The sequence below is a fragment of the Kogia breviceps genome, chromosome 13 (assembly GCF_026419965.1).
Source record: "Kogia breviceps isolate mKogBre1 chromosome 13, mKogBre1 haplotype 1, whole genome shotgun sequence".
Taxonomy (NCBI): Eukaryota; Metazoa; Chordata; class Mammalia; order Artiodactyla; family Physeteridae; genus Kogia; species Kogia breviceps.
This window is the reverse complement of record NC_081322.1, coordinates 52,223,977-52,239,956: the sequence shown is the minus strand read 5'-3', so window position 1 is coordinate 52,239,956 and position 15,980 is coordinate 52,223,977. Positions and strand designations below refer to the sequence as shown.

The window sequence follows — 15,980 nt, the reverse complement described above, 5'->3', positions numbered from 1 at the left end:
TCAAGTTTGCACAATGGCTAACCTCTAGACTCACAGCTGCTTTTGAAGAGGAAAAAGGTTGTAGAGACAAATGGCTTCTTTTCATGATGCTTTGTCTTTTATTTAGGAAAGAAATGTCTTCTCATTAACATTTTTTGTGGACATATTACTGGATTTGCTATATGGCCACTTCTTGCTGGATGGGAGTTGATGAAAAAGGAGTTTAGATGGAGGTTGGGTCAGCCTGTTAACACAAAGTATATTTTTCATCTCTTTATTTCCTATCATTCAGAGCGGTAAATTTTGAATTTTTTTAAAAAATTTTATTTATTTATTTATTTGTGGTTGTGTTGGGTCTTCGTTTCTGTGCGAGGGCTTTGTCTAGATTTGGCAAGCGGGGGCCACTCTTCATGGCTGTGTGCGGGCCTCTCACTATCGCGGCCTCTCTTGTTGTGGAGCACAGGCTCCAGACGCGCAGGCTCACTAATTGTGGCTCACGGGCCCAGTTGCTCCTTGGCATGTGGGATCTTCCCAGATCAGGGCTCGAACCCATGTCCCCTGCATTGGCAGGCGGATGCTCAACCACTGCACCACCAGGGAAGCCCTAAATTTTGAATTTTTATCCAGTCTGACAATCTCTAGTTTTTGCTAGATGAGTTGAAGTTTTTTACATTTTTGCAATGCTGATATTTGGGGCTTATTTTTCTTATTTTGTACTTTCTATTTTTATTCTATTTTCTTTGCTTTTCTCCCTTTATTGCCTTATCTTAGATCAATAAATTTTATCCTGTTTTTCCCTTGGTTTTGACTTTATAAGTCATTGTTCTGTTTTTTTTAAGTGGTTGTTCCTAAATTCTCAATATACATATTTAACCATATATTTTTCTAAGAAAGTAAGAAGTAATTGGGTATTTATATTATGTTTTGAAAAGCATTATGGCGTTTAGCATACTTTGACCAGTTGCTGTTCCTCTAAATACTCCATGACTGTCTTGTTATAGTTATCCAGAATTTTGGTTTTATATTTTTTAATCACCTGATTTATTTCTTCACAGATATTAAATTTTTTGACATGTTTATTATTTTATGCTGTTTGTTGAAACTTGTAGGCCGTTCTTTCTGATAAGTTCACTTTTTTTCCCTAATAAGTTTCTTAATATAGTTATCCTTTAATTGTTCTTAACGGTTTGAGGGTAGTAAACTGTCCTTATCTTTCTGTGTCTGATAGTAGCTATTCTCCTTCCAGCCCACACAAACCACCCCCACCCCATCCACAGCTTTTGAGGGCTCACATTCTTTCTCCTCTAAATGGTAGTTTATCTGGGTATCAAAGTTTTGATAGACAATCATTTCTTATTATTATTTGAGGCTTTACTCCACTGTCTTCTAGAATAAGTAGTAACTGGTAAACCTGTTAGTATAATCACTTATAGGTCATATCTTTTCTCTCTCATAGCTTTTAATTTCTTTTTTGCGATGTTTGCTATTTCTGTGTGATTTAAGTTTATCCTGCTTGGTACCTTTTACTTTTTTAATTTTTATTTTATTTTGGAGTATAGTTGATTAACTCCAGCTTGGTACTTTGAATGTTCTTTTGATTGATAGACTGGACTGGCATCTTTCTTCAAATCTAGAAAATTCTTAATATTTTTCAAATATTTCTTCAATTCTCGAAGCTTTTACTAGATGTATTTGAAACCTTTTAGTATGTTCTGTCTCATCTGTTTTCTCAAACATTTATTTCTTATCTAGCTACCATTCAATTCAATAATTCTTTGTGGCTGAGAGTTTTCCCATTTGCTTTCTTAAATTAATTAATTAATTTGTTTTTGGCTGTGTTGGGTCTTCCTTGCTGCACGCGGGCTTTCTCATTGTGGTGAGTGGGGGCTCCTGTTCGTTGTGGTGCACTGGCTTCTCATTGCGGTGACTTCTCTTGTTGCGGACCATGGGCTCTAGGTGTGCAGGCTTCAGTAGCTGTGGTATGCAGGCTCAGTAGTTGTGGCGCACGGGCTTAGTTGCCCTGCGGCATGTGAGATCTTCCTGGACTAGGGCTCAAACCTGTGTCCCCTGCATTGGCAGGCAGATTCTTATCCACTGCGCTACCAGGGAAGTCCCCCCATTTGCTTTTTAAGTGGGTTTTTAAACAAATACTTCCAAGATTTCCAATGGGTTGTTTTTTTTTTTTTAATGTCTACCTGTTTTTCATTTCTGCTTTTTGCTTCAGTTTTAATGGAAGATTAAAAAATTTCCTTTGAGTATCATAAATAAAGCTACTCATTATTTCTAAATTATTTCAGCTGGAATGGATTCATTTAACGAATGTTGATTCTGCTGGCTCTTAGCTTTAGATGTCTTTTGAAGTTTGATTGCAAGTCCATTTAAAAATGAGTCTTTTTTTCCTTCACTACTTTCCTCCCTTCTGCCCTCCCTCATTTCCCCCAGTTTCTATTTCTATATTCATTCTTCCCTGTCCAGCAGTTTTATGGTTTTTTCTTTTACCCCTATGTTTTAAATAAACACTGTATTGGCATATTGAAGCTCCTGTCGGTGATGAGGAGGATATTGCATATACTGTTAAAAGTTAGAAGATGAATTGATTATCTGCTCATTTCTAGAAATGAAGCTTTCTCTGTATCAAGTCTCCCTAGGCTTATGGCTTGTCAAAGGCCCCAGTTTTAGTCAGTTTTATACATATATAAGTATTTTGTTTATATATTTTCTTTATGTATATAAATTATATATTTTAATTTTAGTAAGCATATATTATTTTTAGTAGTCTTACCCAGTCATGAATCTTAAGCAGTGAGCTTACCGCTGGTCATACATCTCATATGCAACTCTTTGAGTCCTTTATATCCTATTGGAGCCAAATTTGGTTTCCATTGCTTGCATTTGTCTCAGAACTAGTCCTACTTCTTTGTCCAAGGGATATTTATTTTGTGTTTGAACATGGTTATATCTTTGGCCATTGCTGTGCGATCACTGATCGATATGTGTCAGCATGTACTGATTGTTTCTGATCAGAAAAGTTCTGGATTTCAAATCTCTTACCAGTTTCAAAACATACTTCTGAAACTTCCTTGGGCAAAAAAGGGCACACTTCTCCATGCTCTGTTTCACTGTACCTATAAACATTTGATTTTGACCTATTTTCATATCCAGTTTTTTTTCTAGGCAAGTAGGAATATCCAGTAGGGTGGGCAGAAAATTTTCTCTTACTTCTGATACTTCAGATGAAGTGCTGATATCCTCTCCGGTGTTTCCAAATTGCTAGCTCTGACTCTGCTATTTACTGTGTGTCTTCTGAATGTTTCAAGTTGTTTTCTTTGTCTTTTCTTTTTCTCTGGAGAATGTTACTGGCCTTTTAGAAGTATTTTGAGAAAAAATGTTATTCTCCAAAAGTAAGACTAAGAACCAATGAAAATAAAGATAAAATGCCTGATATGCTTTAGAAAGTCAGAAGACAGATACTCCTTAATGAAAAGAAAGTATAGAAATAATGGAGAGTTGGGGCTTGGGGAATCCAGGCACAGCAGAATTATAATAGGAAAACAGAATGAAATTAAGACCTGGTTGAGAGAATCTAGGTGTAATGAAAATGCTGACATGTGCAGTTAATACTTGATTCATTTAGTGAAGGAAAATTATTGGATAGAAGAAATAAGAAAAACAGTTCACTGTCAAGGAAACCATGATGTTTATCTTATTGTTAAACATTTGAGTACTTTGCAGCCAATGTGTACTTTATAAATTTAATTGTTAGTAGTATTAAGCTGGGTTTTTTTTTTTTTTTTTTTTTTTTTTTTTCAGTTTTGAGTACAATAAAGACGTTCATACCTTTCTTTTCACCTGTTTCAGTATGGCTTGGGAAGAGAATTTGTTAGACGATTTACTAAATTTTGCTGCCACTCCCAAAGGACTACAACTTCTTCAAAGAACAGGTGCCATCAATGAATGTGTGACATTTATGTTCAACCAATACGCAAAAGAATTACAGGTGCGAATTACCATCTGCCACAGGCAAAAGGAACTTTCCTTTCTGTAAAAGCCATTAAGAACATTATGCTTTTAAAAGTGTTACCAGGGAAGCCCCATAGATATGCTTTTAAAAGTGTTACCAGGGAAGCCCCATAGATATGCTTTTAAAAGTGTTACCAGGGAAGCCCCAGATATGCTTTTAAAAGTGTTACCAGGGAAGCCCCATAGATATGCTTTTAAAAGTGTTACCAGGGAAGCCCCATAGATATGCTTTTAAAAGTGTTACCAGGGAAGCCCCATAGATATGCTTTTAAAAGTGTTACCAGGGAAGCCCCATAGATATGCTTTTAAAAGTGTTTGCTGGGCTTCCCTGGTGGTGCAGCGGTTGAGAGTCCACCTGCCAGTGCAGGGGACGCGGGTTCGTGCCCTGGTCCGGGAGGATCCCACATGCCGCGGAGCGGCTGGGCCCGTGAGCCATGGCCGCTGAGCCTGCGCGTCTGGAGCCTGTGCTCCGCAACGGGAGAGGCCGCAACAGTGAGAGACCCGCGTACCACAAAACAAAAACAAAAAAAAGTGTTTCCTTTATCTCTGGAAGCTATTGTTTCTTGATGTTCAGACTTCTTGTTGTAGCCTAGCAGAAGGGGCTAGGGCCTCTTGGGGATTTTTTTTTTTTTTTTTTTTTTTTTTTTTTTTTTATAAGAGCACTAATTCCATTCGTGAGCATTCTCTACCGTCACAACCTAATAGCCTTCCAAAGGCTCCACTTCCTACCATTACTTCCAGGGCTTAGGATTTCAACATAGGAATTTTGAGAGGAGATAGACATTCAAATTATAGCAAATATAGAAGGTTTTCAGGCTTTTAGTTTACATAAATTGTGTTTTGATCTGCTGGTGAGTTTGAATTTCTCCTTGTGTACTAGTTAACCATTTGGGTTTCCCTTTTTTTTTTTTCCTTCCATTTTTGAAAATATTCAAACAACTGAAAGATATTTTTCTTTCTCATTCAGATTCTTGAGACCGTGCAGACATAGCTTTTTACTGTCGTGATAATATACCTAGGACTAGATGTCATTTTTTTATATTCAAAAATTTTAAGACAATCTAGTCTTCTTTGTAATATACTGTTCGTTGTAATAGAAGGTGCTGTTCCCTGGACATCAGTAAACTACAACTATATAATTTAGTACAATAGTTTAATGTTGATTTACACCATTCAAGACATTTTTTGAACATTTAGGTTCTCAGTTATCTTGTAAGAAAGCAACTAGACTTAATTTTGCTGAAGAGAAATTGGAGATCCAGGCCGGTTATAAATGATCTGCTTGTGTTCACACATGTAGTTATTGATGGCAGTAATACTAGAACTCAGATTAGTCTCAACAGTGTCCATGAAATCTAAGTCTTGTTTAGTGAAGCCCCTCTAGCTTCTCTGAAGTTTTCCTCTGCCTTTCCTTTTTAGTATTAAGTGTTGATCTGGAAGACCCCTGTGGCTACTGATATCTGAATCAGCAGTGTCCTTTGGGATAATTGATGAGTAAGGTGTTTTTTCCATTGTCATGGAAGAAGGCAAGTGGGAAAAAAGATAGACATTTATCTTGCTCTACTTCTGTGTTATCCCACTGAGGAACTAATGGATAATAAATTAAGAACAGTGGAAAATAAGAGTAATAAAAATGGAAAAGGAAGGCAAATTTATAAAGAAATGAGCAGCAAAAAAATTTAAGAAATAAACCTAATTCTTTCCCATGGTCTTTTAGTCCCCCCCGCCTTTTTTTTTTTTTCTTTTTTTGCCCTTAACATGGAATGTTTAGTTGATATTTTAAAAATTTGATTAAAAAATAGCCTTATCCTTTTAATGAAATGTTGAAAAATACAAATTCTAAATGGTTAGCTGTATTTAGAAGTAGAACACTTTGTCTAAGATCAGGCTGACCTATAAAGTCTGAGGAAAGAGGAATATTTTATAACATCTTTGTTATTTTCTTATTCTGGTTTCTGCTAAGAGATACTTCTGAATTGTACCATGAATACATGGGTGATATTCTTTGTGAATTAACAAATTATTTAAAGTTTTCTACAATGTTGTTTAGAAATCTCTATATTAAATGAGGATTGTGTGTGTGCGTGTGTGTGTATATAACTTCCCTCTTTAGGAAAAATATCACGTTGCCTCTAAAACCGTCATTTTTAAAAAGATACCATTCTTTTTAAAGTTGTTTATTTGAAAGCCCAGTTAAAAAACTGGCAGTCAATACAGATTAATTAATGAGAATTTATTATCAAAGAACCAACCTAAAGAATAAAATAGTAAGATAACAGAAATTAGAATTGGAAGGAGTTTCTCTTCATCTGGTCCAAAGTCCCTTATTTTATATATAAAGAGACTTAGAGACATAGTGACTTGTTTAGGGTCATGAAGCAATGTAGTTTTAGGGGTGGTTCCAGAACCTAGATCTCTGAAACAAGATTATCAAAAATATTATGTTAGTATTAACTCACTGATTGTTACAGTTTGAGTTTTTCTGCTCTTGTTATCTTAGACTGTACAGCATTTTAATAAAGAAATCAGTAACTCTACATGTAACATATAAGTAAAATATTAGCATGCTGTGTTTTCCTGCTTCTCATTATTACTTATTTATGATAGATCAGCAGGCATAAAAAGTTTGGCTATGGAGTTCTGGTTACACAAGTGGCATCAACAGCAGCAGGTGCAATAGCACTACAAAGTTCAGGTAAGTTCTTTAGAATTATAATTAAATATAATGAGCGAGTCTATACAAAATTTAACTGCCATGATCAAGTATCAGGTATTTCACTCTAAAGTTCTTTTTCCCAAGTTAGGCCTTAGGTAAAAGAATGTTATTGGGATTTCCTTTTTACCTTTTCTGTGAAATCCCACTAGGAATTTTTTTTTTCTCTGTAAAAATATATATAAATTTTTTCTTTCCTCAGAACAGTGGTGCGTAATGACCTAAACTGAGATATATTTGATGGCTTTAAGAAGCCTTCATCTTATAAATCAAAAGTTTGTCATCCTCTCTTGGTATAATTGCATCTGATAGGATTTAATGCTCAGTTTCAGTGAATTATATATAAATAAAGATTTCCAGTCATAATAGTTATCACACATACATGCCATTTTCTTATTCCTTTTTCTCTTCCTTTCTTGAAAGATTCTCTCTCACCCACTTAATTTTCACCACTATTTTTGGAGTTTGTAGTTGGCATGTATTGAATATTATCTACTACAGATTGGATTTTCAAGACATTCTAACATTGGGAGATTTAATATATTGTATATTAAGATTATCTGAACCCTGAACCAGAGACAAGATGTAATCTCTAATAGAGATGCTGTGATTATATTTAAGTCTTAGAAGTGAAGAATCATAACATCAGTGGTCACTATTGATTCTCTCCTCAAATGTAAATATTTTTCTATAGTGTATCTTAAATATTTTTTGGCTGGACTAATTCAGAATACTTATGAAACACTTAGCTGTCCTAAGCTGAGCCACTTACTCTTTTACTTAAAATAAAATCCAATTTATTTTTAGTACTGAGGGACACATTAATGGAAGCCTTTGAAGACTGGATTCAATCCCAGATTTTATTGTTGCTCGAGTCATTAAGCTTCTAAACCTCATAGTATCTAACTTTTCTTGAGAGGATTAAATGCAGTTTTTCATAGGACAAAGGAAGGAAGACTAACACTGCTTGAGTTCCTCTGATGTCTTGGTACTATATTAGGACCTCTGTGTATATCATCCCATTCATACTTAAGGCAATCCTCAAATGCAACACTTTTTTCAGCTTTCAAATCGGGAACTGTGATGCTCTTAGAAGTCAAAAGATTCAAGGACATGTAACTAACAAGCTGGCAGATTCGTAACTTGAGCACTGCTATTTTCGATTTCAGAGCCTATATGTTTTTCGTTATACCAGAGGACCCTTTCTGCTCTAATGTCTTATTATGAACATACTGATTTATGATTAGGTGTTCTGTTTTGTACCTTCCCATATGCTTTGATTCCTCATAAAGGAATTTGATAATTGGGCTTAATAATAACTTTTATTTAGATTTATAGTATCTGACTCAGGAGAATTTAAAGACTGTATAGAGTTGTATGAAGTGGAGAATTGTTCTAAGCATATGGAAATACAAAAAAATTGTTACACTAAAGAAAGGGAACACATGCTCTTTGGATGTTTACTGTGCCTCCAGGATACCTCCTTCTTTGCACACATACACCCCAGCTTTCAGGCTGCATTTCACTATTAGCTTATTTGCTGAGTAACATGTAAACCTTATTTTTTTCAGGAAAGCATGCTCAGAGAGCTTAATGGCTAAAGGATAAAAACTGGGGCTCAAAATTCAGTCCTCTAGGGAAATAGTCTTTGAGAGTTTAGGCATTCCATAGTTATATGATAATGAGGCATCATAAATGTATATTAACAATAGCAGATATAATTTCTACCAAAGTTAGAGGTTATTTCTTATACAGGATACAAGTATGTCTTCTGTCAGTGTGGACCAGTCTTGTCAGAAAGATAATTATGTCTTTCCTCCATTATCCAAAGAAGTAGTATATTATAAATATGATGTAAAATTCTTCTTAGGGTTTATTAATGCACTTTTAACTGAATTATGGGCCAATCTGGAATGTGGAAGAGATGATGTTAGAGTAACCCATCCCAAATCTACTCCAGTGGACCCTATTGACCGAAGCTGTCAAAAGGTAAGAAATGATTTAACTAACAATGTATAGATTTGAAATCTCTCTCTCAAATTACTTCATCCAGACCTCAATCTATATTCAGTTACAACCAGCAGCCTTTCCTAATTTTTTTCCCTCCTTTCTTTTATTTCTAAATTTTTATTTTTAAAATAAACTTAGTAAAAGACAAATACCCGTGTTCCCTGTGAATTGTCTTGCAGGGACGTTTTTCTTTTAGGATATTCCTACTATAATTTTTCTCAATTAATAAACAATACACACCAGACATATTAAAAAAGTAAAACAACAAATGCTGACTTAAAGGAAGTAGAAAAAGAACAAACAAACCCAAATTTAATAGAAGGAAAGAAATAATAAAAATCAAAGCAGAAATAGAGACTAAGAAACCAATAGAAAAGATCAGTGAAACTAAGAGCTGGTTTTTTTAAAAGATAAATAAAATTGATAAACCTTTAGCCAGATTTCTCAAGAAAAGAGAGGAGCCAAATAAATTAGAAATGAAAAGAAGTTACAATCAATACCACAGAAATCATATTACTATGAACAATTGTATGCCAGTAAAGTGGACAACCTAGAAGAAATTGTATATTTCTAGGAATTTATCCATCACCCAAGACTGAATCAGGAAGAAATACAAAATATGAACAGACAGATGAGCAGTAATGAAATTGAATCAGGTTTTAAAAACTCCCAACAAAGTCTAGGATCAGATGGCTTCACAGGTGAATTATACCAAACATTTAAAGAGTTAATGCTTTTCTTAAACTATTACACGTTTGAGAGGAAGGAATGCATCAGAATTCAGTCTATGTGGCCAGCATCACCCCGATTCCACAACAAAAGACTGAAAAAAATAAAAAATACAGGCCAATATCACTGAATGTAATTACAGAAATTCTCAATAAAATACTAGCAAATCAAATTCAACCATATATTAAAAGGATCATACACCATGATCAAATGGTTTTATCCCACGGATGCAGGGATGGTTCAGTATCTGCAAATCAGTTGTTGTGATATACCACATTAACAATTGAAGAATAAAAAATCATATGATCATTTCAATAGATACAGAAAAAGTGTTCGACAAAATTCAACATTCATTTATGAAACTCAACATTCATTGATGTATGAATGGATAAAGAAGATGTGGTATAGGTATAGAATGAAATAATCCTCAGCCATAGAATAGAATGAAATCTTGCCATTTATAACAACATGGATGGAACTAGAGAGTATTATGGTAAGTGAAATAAGTCAGATGGAGAAAGACAAATACCATATGATTTCACTTTTTTTTTTGGTATGGTAAGTTCTGGAATTTATTGTAAAATGAGATTTTTATAACCAAAAAACTTTATGTTTAAGGTTTTTCCTATATGTTGCTTTATTCAAAAAATATTTTTGAAGTTATTAATATGAAGTATTTGGTCAAATATGAACAACTACAGCAACAAGGCTGCACTGTCTATGAATGTGAATATGTGAAGAAAAAACATCATTTACTAATTTGTAGAAGATAAAAAAGTTAACATATGATTTCACTTATATGTGGAATCTAAAAAATGGAGCAAATGAACAAACATAACAGTCATAGATTCACAACAGACAGGCGGTTGCCAGAGGGAAGTGTGGTGGGGAAATGAGTGAAATTAGATGTTGGAAATTAAGAGATACAAACTTTCAGTACAAAATACATGAGTCAGTGTGATGAAATGTATAGTGGTAAATATAGTCAATAATAGTGTAATATCTTTATGGTGGTAAAGGTGGTCAAAATATACAGTTTCAGTTATAAGTAAGTAGTAGGGATGTAATGTACAATATGATTAATATAATTATCACTGCTTCATGTTATATGAAAATTGTTGAGTAAATCCTAAGAATTCTCATCACAAGGAAATTTTTTTCTATTTAATGTTGTATTTATATGAGATGATGGATGTTTACTAAACTTATGGTAATCATTTCCTGATGTATGTAAGTCAAATCATTATGCTGTACACCTTAAACTTATATAGTGTTATATATCAATTATCTCAAACTGGAAGTAAAAAACAAAGCTGAAACGAAAACCAACCAGCCAAAACTAAGAAAGCCTTGAGCACTTAGACTCGAATCTAGTAGAAAATTGTCATGATTATTTGAAGGAGGGGGGTGGGCAGAAGATGCTATAGAATATAGCATATAGTATATAGTAATGTGGCAAAAATAATTCTTAGGCACTCAGTGGTTTACTGTAATTTAATGACTTTTATATATTTAATATGTCACCAATTTTCACTAAAATTAAATGCTTCCTGACTTTGACTTTATGGTGGCTTAGGAAGTTTTCATTCAAAGGGTGTCATAAAATTTTTTAAAAATCACAATTTCTGCTTTTCTGATTTCTGTAATAGTGGACTAGTTTCCTCCAGGAGAAAACAGTTAAAAGTCAGGAAAAATAAGCCAATTGGAATATCTAAAAATAGGCAAAAAACAGAGAGAAGTCAGTATGTGGATGAAGAGAATGTTATTGCTAGAGATTCTGGGTTTAACAGATTTACACCTGAGGGCAAGTACCAGTTGATGTTCCACAGATAGAAATCCATACTGTAACAAGCCTGAAAAACCAGAACACAAAGTTTAGGGCTACACAACAACTGGAATATGGAAGAAGGGGAAGGAGAGGCACATATCAGGCCCTCCAAACTCTGTGTATGTATTCTGTCCACATATGTGACTGTCCCTAAACTATATACTTGAACTTAACAGATCTCACGTACCACAGGGGTCAGAATTTAGAATTTGAGTTCAGTCATGTTACTACTAAATTAAAATCAGCACTCCTTGGGGGGTATATAACAAAATCCAGCATCTCCACAGCATATCCTTACAATATATGGAATATAATCCAAAATTACTAGACATATGAAGAATAAAAGAAATGTTGCTGGGAAGAGGCAAGTGATAGAGCTTGACTGAAATGTAAAAGTTGGAATTATTTGCCAAGAATTTTAAAGCAGTTGACATAAATAGCATGTAAAAGAAAAAATGCTTGTAATGAATGAACAAATTAGAAATCTTAGTACAGAAACTATAAGAACCAGATTGACATTCTAGAACTAAAGTTATCTAAAATAATTTTTTAGGTGGGCTTAACATAAGGTTTGAAGATGACAGAAGAAATAATGTCATCTCAAGTCAATGAACTTGAGATAAATCAATAGAAATTAGAGTCCGAAAAGCAGAGAAAAAAGGAAAAAGTTGTGTTTTGTGAGACCTTATCAAAAGGATTAAGGTATGTGTGATTGGAACACCAAGAATATGAGAGAATGGAGCAGAAAGTTTTTTTGAATAATAGCTGAAAACTTCCAAATTTATTGAAAGGTGTAAGTTTATAGGTCAAAAAACTTAGTAAATCCTAAGGAAGAATATGCAAAGAAGGAAAATAAAAATACAAAGAAACCAAAGAAAGGCTTACTGTAGACACGTAAACTGCTGAAAACTAAAGCTAAAGAGGAAATCTTGAAAGAAGGAATAGAAAGTCACACAGTGCGTACAGGGGAACAGCAGAAAACCTTGCTAGTATCTCATTAGAAACAGTGCATGCCAGAAGTCAATGAAACAACTTTAATGTGTTGGAAAGGGAAAAAAGTCCACCTAGATTTCTATATCCAGCAAAAATATTCTTAATAAAAGCAAAATAAATTTAAAAGATAAAATATTTTACAGGAAACCTGCATTTTAGATAAAACTAAAGGAATTTCTTTAGGTTGAAGGAGAATACCTGATACATATTTGGGTTTTTAGGATTAAAAGAAGAAATTTCAAATAGCTATATACTCACTCGCCTGTTGTTTTTCTCAATTTCTTGTAAGTACATGTAACTCTTTAAAAGAAAACTGATATATAGTTGGATTTATTTTCTACTTAAAAGGTAACATATGACAGCTATACCATACAGGACAAACAAATTATAAAATGTTATACAAATCTGTATGAGTACAAGATTCTTAAATTTTACATAAAGTGGTATGATACTAATTCTTAATTCCTAGGAAATATTTCTAATTCAAATTTAGGGTTACAGGGATTTTATTTAACTTCTTTGACTTTGAATTAGAAATGTCAATATAAACTAATAATTAACTTTTCTCCTTAAAAAATATTGTACATTCCCCTAAACAATGTGCTGAAAAATCTAGAAATAACTCATTGTGGTAAACAGTCTGAGCATCCTGCTTGTAGATCTAGATATTATTCTTCCCTAGGGATTCTGTTTTCTTTTGCGATTTAATTTGTCATTTAAATTTTAGGAAACAATGATGTAGCTTCAATATGTAATAAGGTACATTTAAAAGTTTCAGTCCAGTTCCTCCCTCCTTCTCTCTATAGCTTTGCTTTTGCAGTATGGTAGACAATAGCCCCACATAGCTATGTAAATTTAAAACTAAAGTTAAAAATTCAGCCTCATTTACATTAATCATATCTTAAGTGCTCATCAGTAGTCACATGTAGCTAGTGACTATCATATTGTACAGCTCAGAACATAGCATTTCCATCACCACAGAACATTTTATTGAACAGTCGGGACTACGGAGCAAGGGTGATACTGTTGAATAGTGTATGGCCAAGTCACTTCACTTCTCTGGTCCTCAAGTTTTCTCATCTATTAAATGAGAGATTGAATTAACTATTCTTTTAATTACCTCAGTGTTCTGATTTTAGTGAAAATTCTTAATGTGTTTGATCCTCAGAATTTCTGAGTCTAGTCAACATTTTAAAATGACAAGAAGAAAACTTAGTAGTTACAAATAAGTGCAATTAATACAATACAAACTAAATATACAAGTATTGGCAGAATACAGACCTTCTAGAGGTAGACAGACTTAATTGGAAAGCCTTCTAGAAAAAATGTGGCAAACATTTGAAAGCCTAATGAAGTAGGATAATGAGTAAGTGGGAGGGCAAGAGGGAGCTCGTTGGTAGGATAAGAGAGGTTTGTATATGTGGCAGTCACTTGAAGGAGACCACAGGCAGATTTGATTAACTGCAGTGGTGACTTCAAGCTGAAGAAACTTAACGGGGGAATTGAGGCTTTTGAAACTGAGGAGAAGAAAGGTGTCAATTAGTAAATAAAGTGCATTGAAAGTCATGCTAAGGAGTTTAGATCTGATGTTTAGTAATGGGCAACCACTGCATGCTTCTGCATAGGGGATCCAAAGAATGAACTGTGCTGGAGAAAAATATTCAGTTTCTTGTTGATAAGACAAGAACAGGAACTTAAAAATTTCACGGAGAGATTAACTTGGTAAGATTGCACCAGAAAATGCGCTGGTTTTGATAGGAAAAGCCTATCAAAAGGCTTTTTCTAATAACTATATTTAGATTACTTGAATTTCCAGTGAATGTAGTTAAAGGATAAAGATAGCCTTGTGACCTGAGTGCTATAATGTATAGAATTTATTATTATCTTGCTCCAGAGCCCCAAAGTATTTTTATGTTTTTTTATGCATCAGATATAACAGTGCAAAGAATGAGAATGATGGCTCATTTCATTTTTTGTCAGAACCTAACTTTCGAGAGATATGTAATATTTTAAAGCATTTTCCAGTTCTCATTTATGTTTTGTTATAGTTGTTATGTATTGTTAGGATATGGATTATTGTTGACATTAACTATTTTGTACTTATTATCGATGCATATATTTCAGTTATATGGATTGATTAGGCTTATTTTTAAAATTGCCCCTTCACATTAATGACTCTTCTGTGGATGTGGTTAAAAAAAAAATAATGAACCATTTGAACGATTGTTTTTTTCTCCCCCTCCTACCACCACCCCCACCCCAGTCTTTTCTAGCACTGGTGAACCTGTTATCTTATCCTGCTGTTTATGAGCTTGTAGGCAATCAAGGTCTTCCTAATAAAGAAGAATATTCTCTTCGTGAAGTCCCAACGAGTGTTATTGTAAGTTATTTTCTTTTACTCTTTCACTTTTATAGTGCCACTTTTTAAGATTTGTAGTAAAAATGCAATTTAACAGAGAAAAGGTATATAAATCACATTTAAAGACTGTTTATTAACCTATAGAATGTTAGCTTCTAAATTATCTGTAAATGGAATCTTTGATCCGGCTGTCTAACAGTGGTGGCACCTATTGAAATAACAAGGTTAAGGCTTCCCAACTAGGAAGAAGATTTGGCATATGTAGAAGTATGTGTATGAATTATTTTTAGGTGACTTACGTTAATAAATGGTATCCAAGGAGTCCGGTGCATTTTCTGCTTATATTTTAAATGAACTACATATTACTGCCGCATGAGGGCAGTATATACGTATTTATTTAATTTGAGACATTTTATATTCATACTCTAAGATGGGTAATTTGTTTTAATCATTCAGAGACATTTAGTTCCTCATCTTTGGGTAAGTTTATGAATTGAACACACGTAAATATGTGTATATATGCATTAGTAAAGAATTATTTAGTTCTGAAATTCCATTGTTAATCATTACTTTTATATCTGGTCACTTTGTCCAGTGTGTTGTCTTTTTTTTTTATGGTTTTGACATTTTGAATTCTTCTAGTTCTTTTTGACCCTAAACATTTTATTTTTTTAAACTTTCTCTACTTTGGGAAATTTTTGATGATTTATATGAATGAAATATGAAGATAGGTATTTTTATCATTAAACTTTTATATTCTTGAAGTGTTCCAATTTTATCTTATCCTTACTTGTATCTTGGCACTTCTTTTTTTTTTTGCTTGTTTAATTTTTAAATTTAATTTTATTTTTTTATACAGCAGGTTCCTATTAGTCATCAATTTTATACACATCAGTGTATACATGTCAATCCCAATCTCCCAATTCATCCCACCCTCACCCCCCACCCCCCCACCACAGCTTTCCCCTCTTGGTGTCCATATGTTTGTTCTCTACATCTGTGTCTCAATTTCTGTATCTTGGTACTTCTTAAGTAGTTTTATAATTAGCCATTTATGCGCCTGTCTTCCCTACTATATGTGAGGGCCTGAGAGCAAGTAGGATATCTTAGTCATATTTACATATAGAAAATAGTAGATATCCAGTGAATGGTTTTTGAAAATATTTCTAATATTATCATGTTTATTGAAATCTATTATGGAACACAAGTACAAATGAATTATTTAATCTAGTGCAATGGCTTGGATGTTCTCAAGTTTTCGTGGATGTTCTACAGAGCATAGTCAGAAATATCTTTCCACTTATGTTAGGATTGGTCTTTTATTTAGTTTTTTAAAATAAATTTATTTA

General features: G+C 33.5%; 1 protein-coding gene across 2 annotated transcripts in view; it reads left to right on the top strand.

Annotated features, from left to right (window-relative positions):
* Nucleotides 1-15,980, top strand: part of TBC1D32 (TBC1 domain family member 32) — a 196,006-nt gene that overhangs the window by 66,871 nt on the left and 113,155 nt on the right. For both annotated transcript variants that reach the window (XM_059083266.2, XM_067011725.1), the window contains exons 19-22: nt 3,838-3,976; nt 6,607-6,694; nt 8,583-8,701; nt 14,536-14,652. In XM_059083266.2, the coding sequence (XP_058939249.1) occupies nt 3,838-3,976; nt 6,607-6,694; nt 8,583-8,701; nt 14,536-14,652 (463 nt within the window). The remainder of the gene's footprint in view (nt 1-3,837; nt 3,977-6,606; nt 6,695-8,582; nt 8,702-14,535; nt 14,653-15,980) is intronic.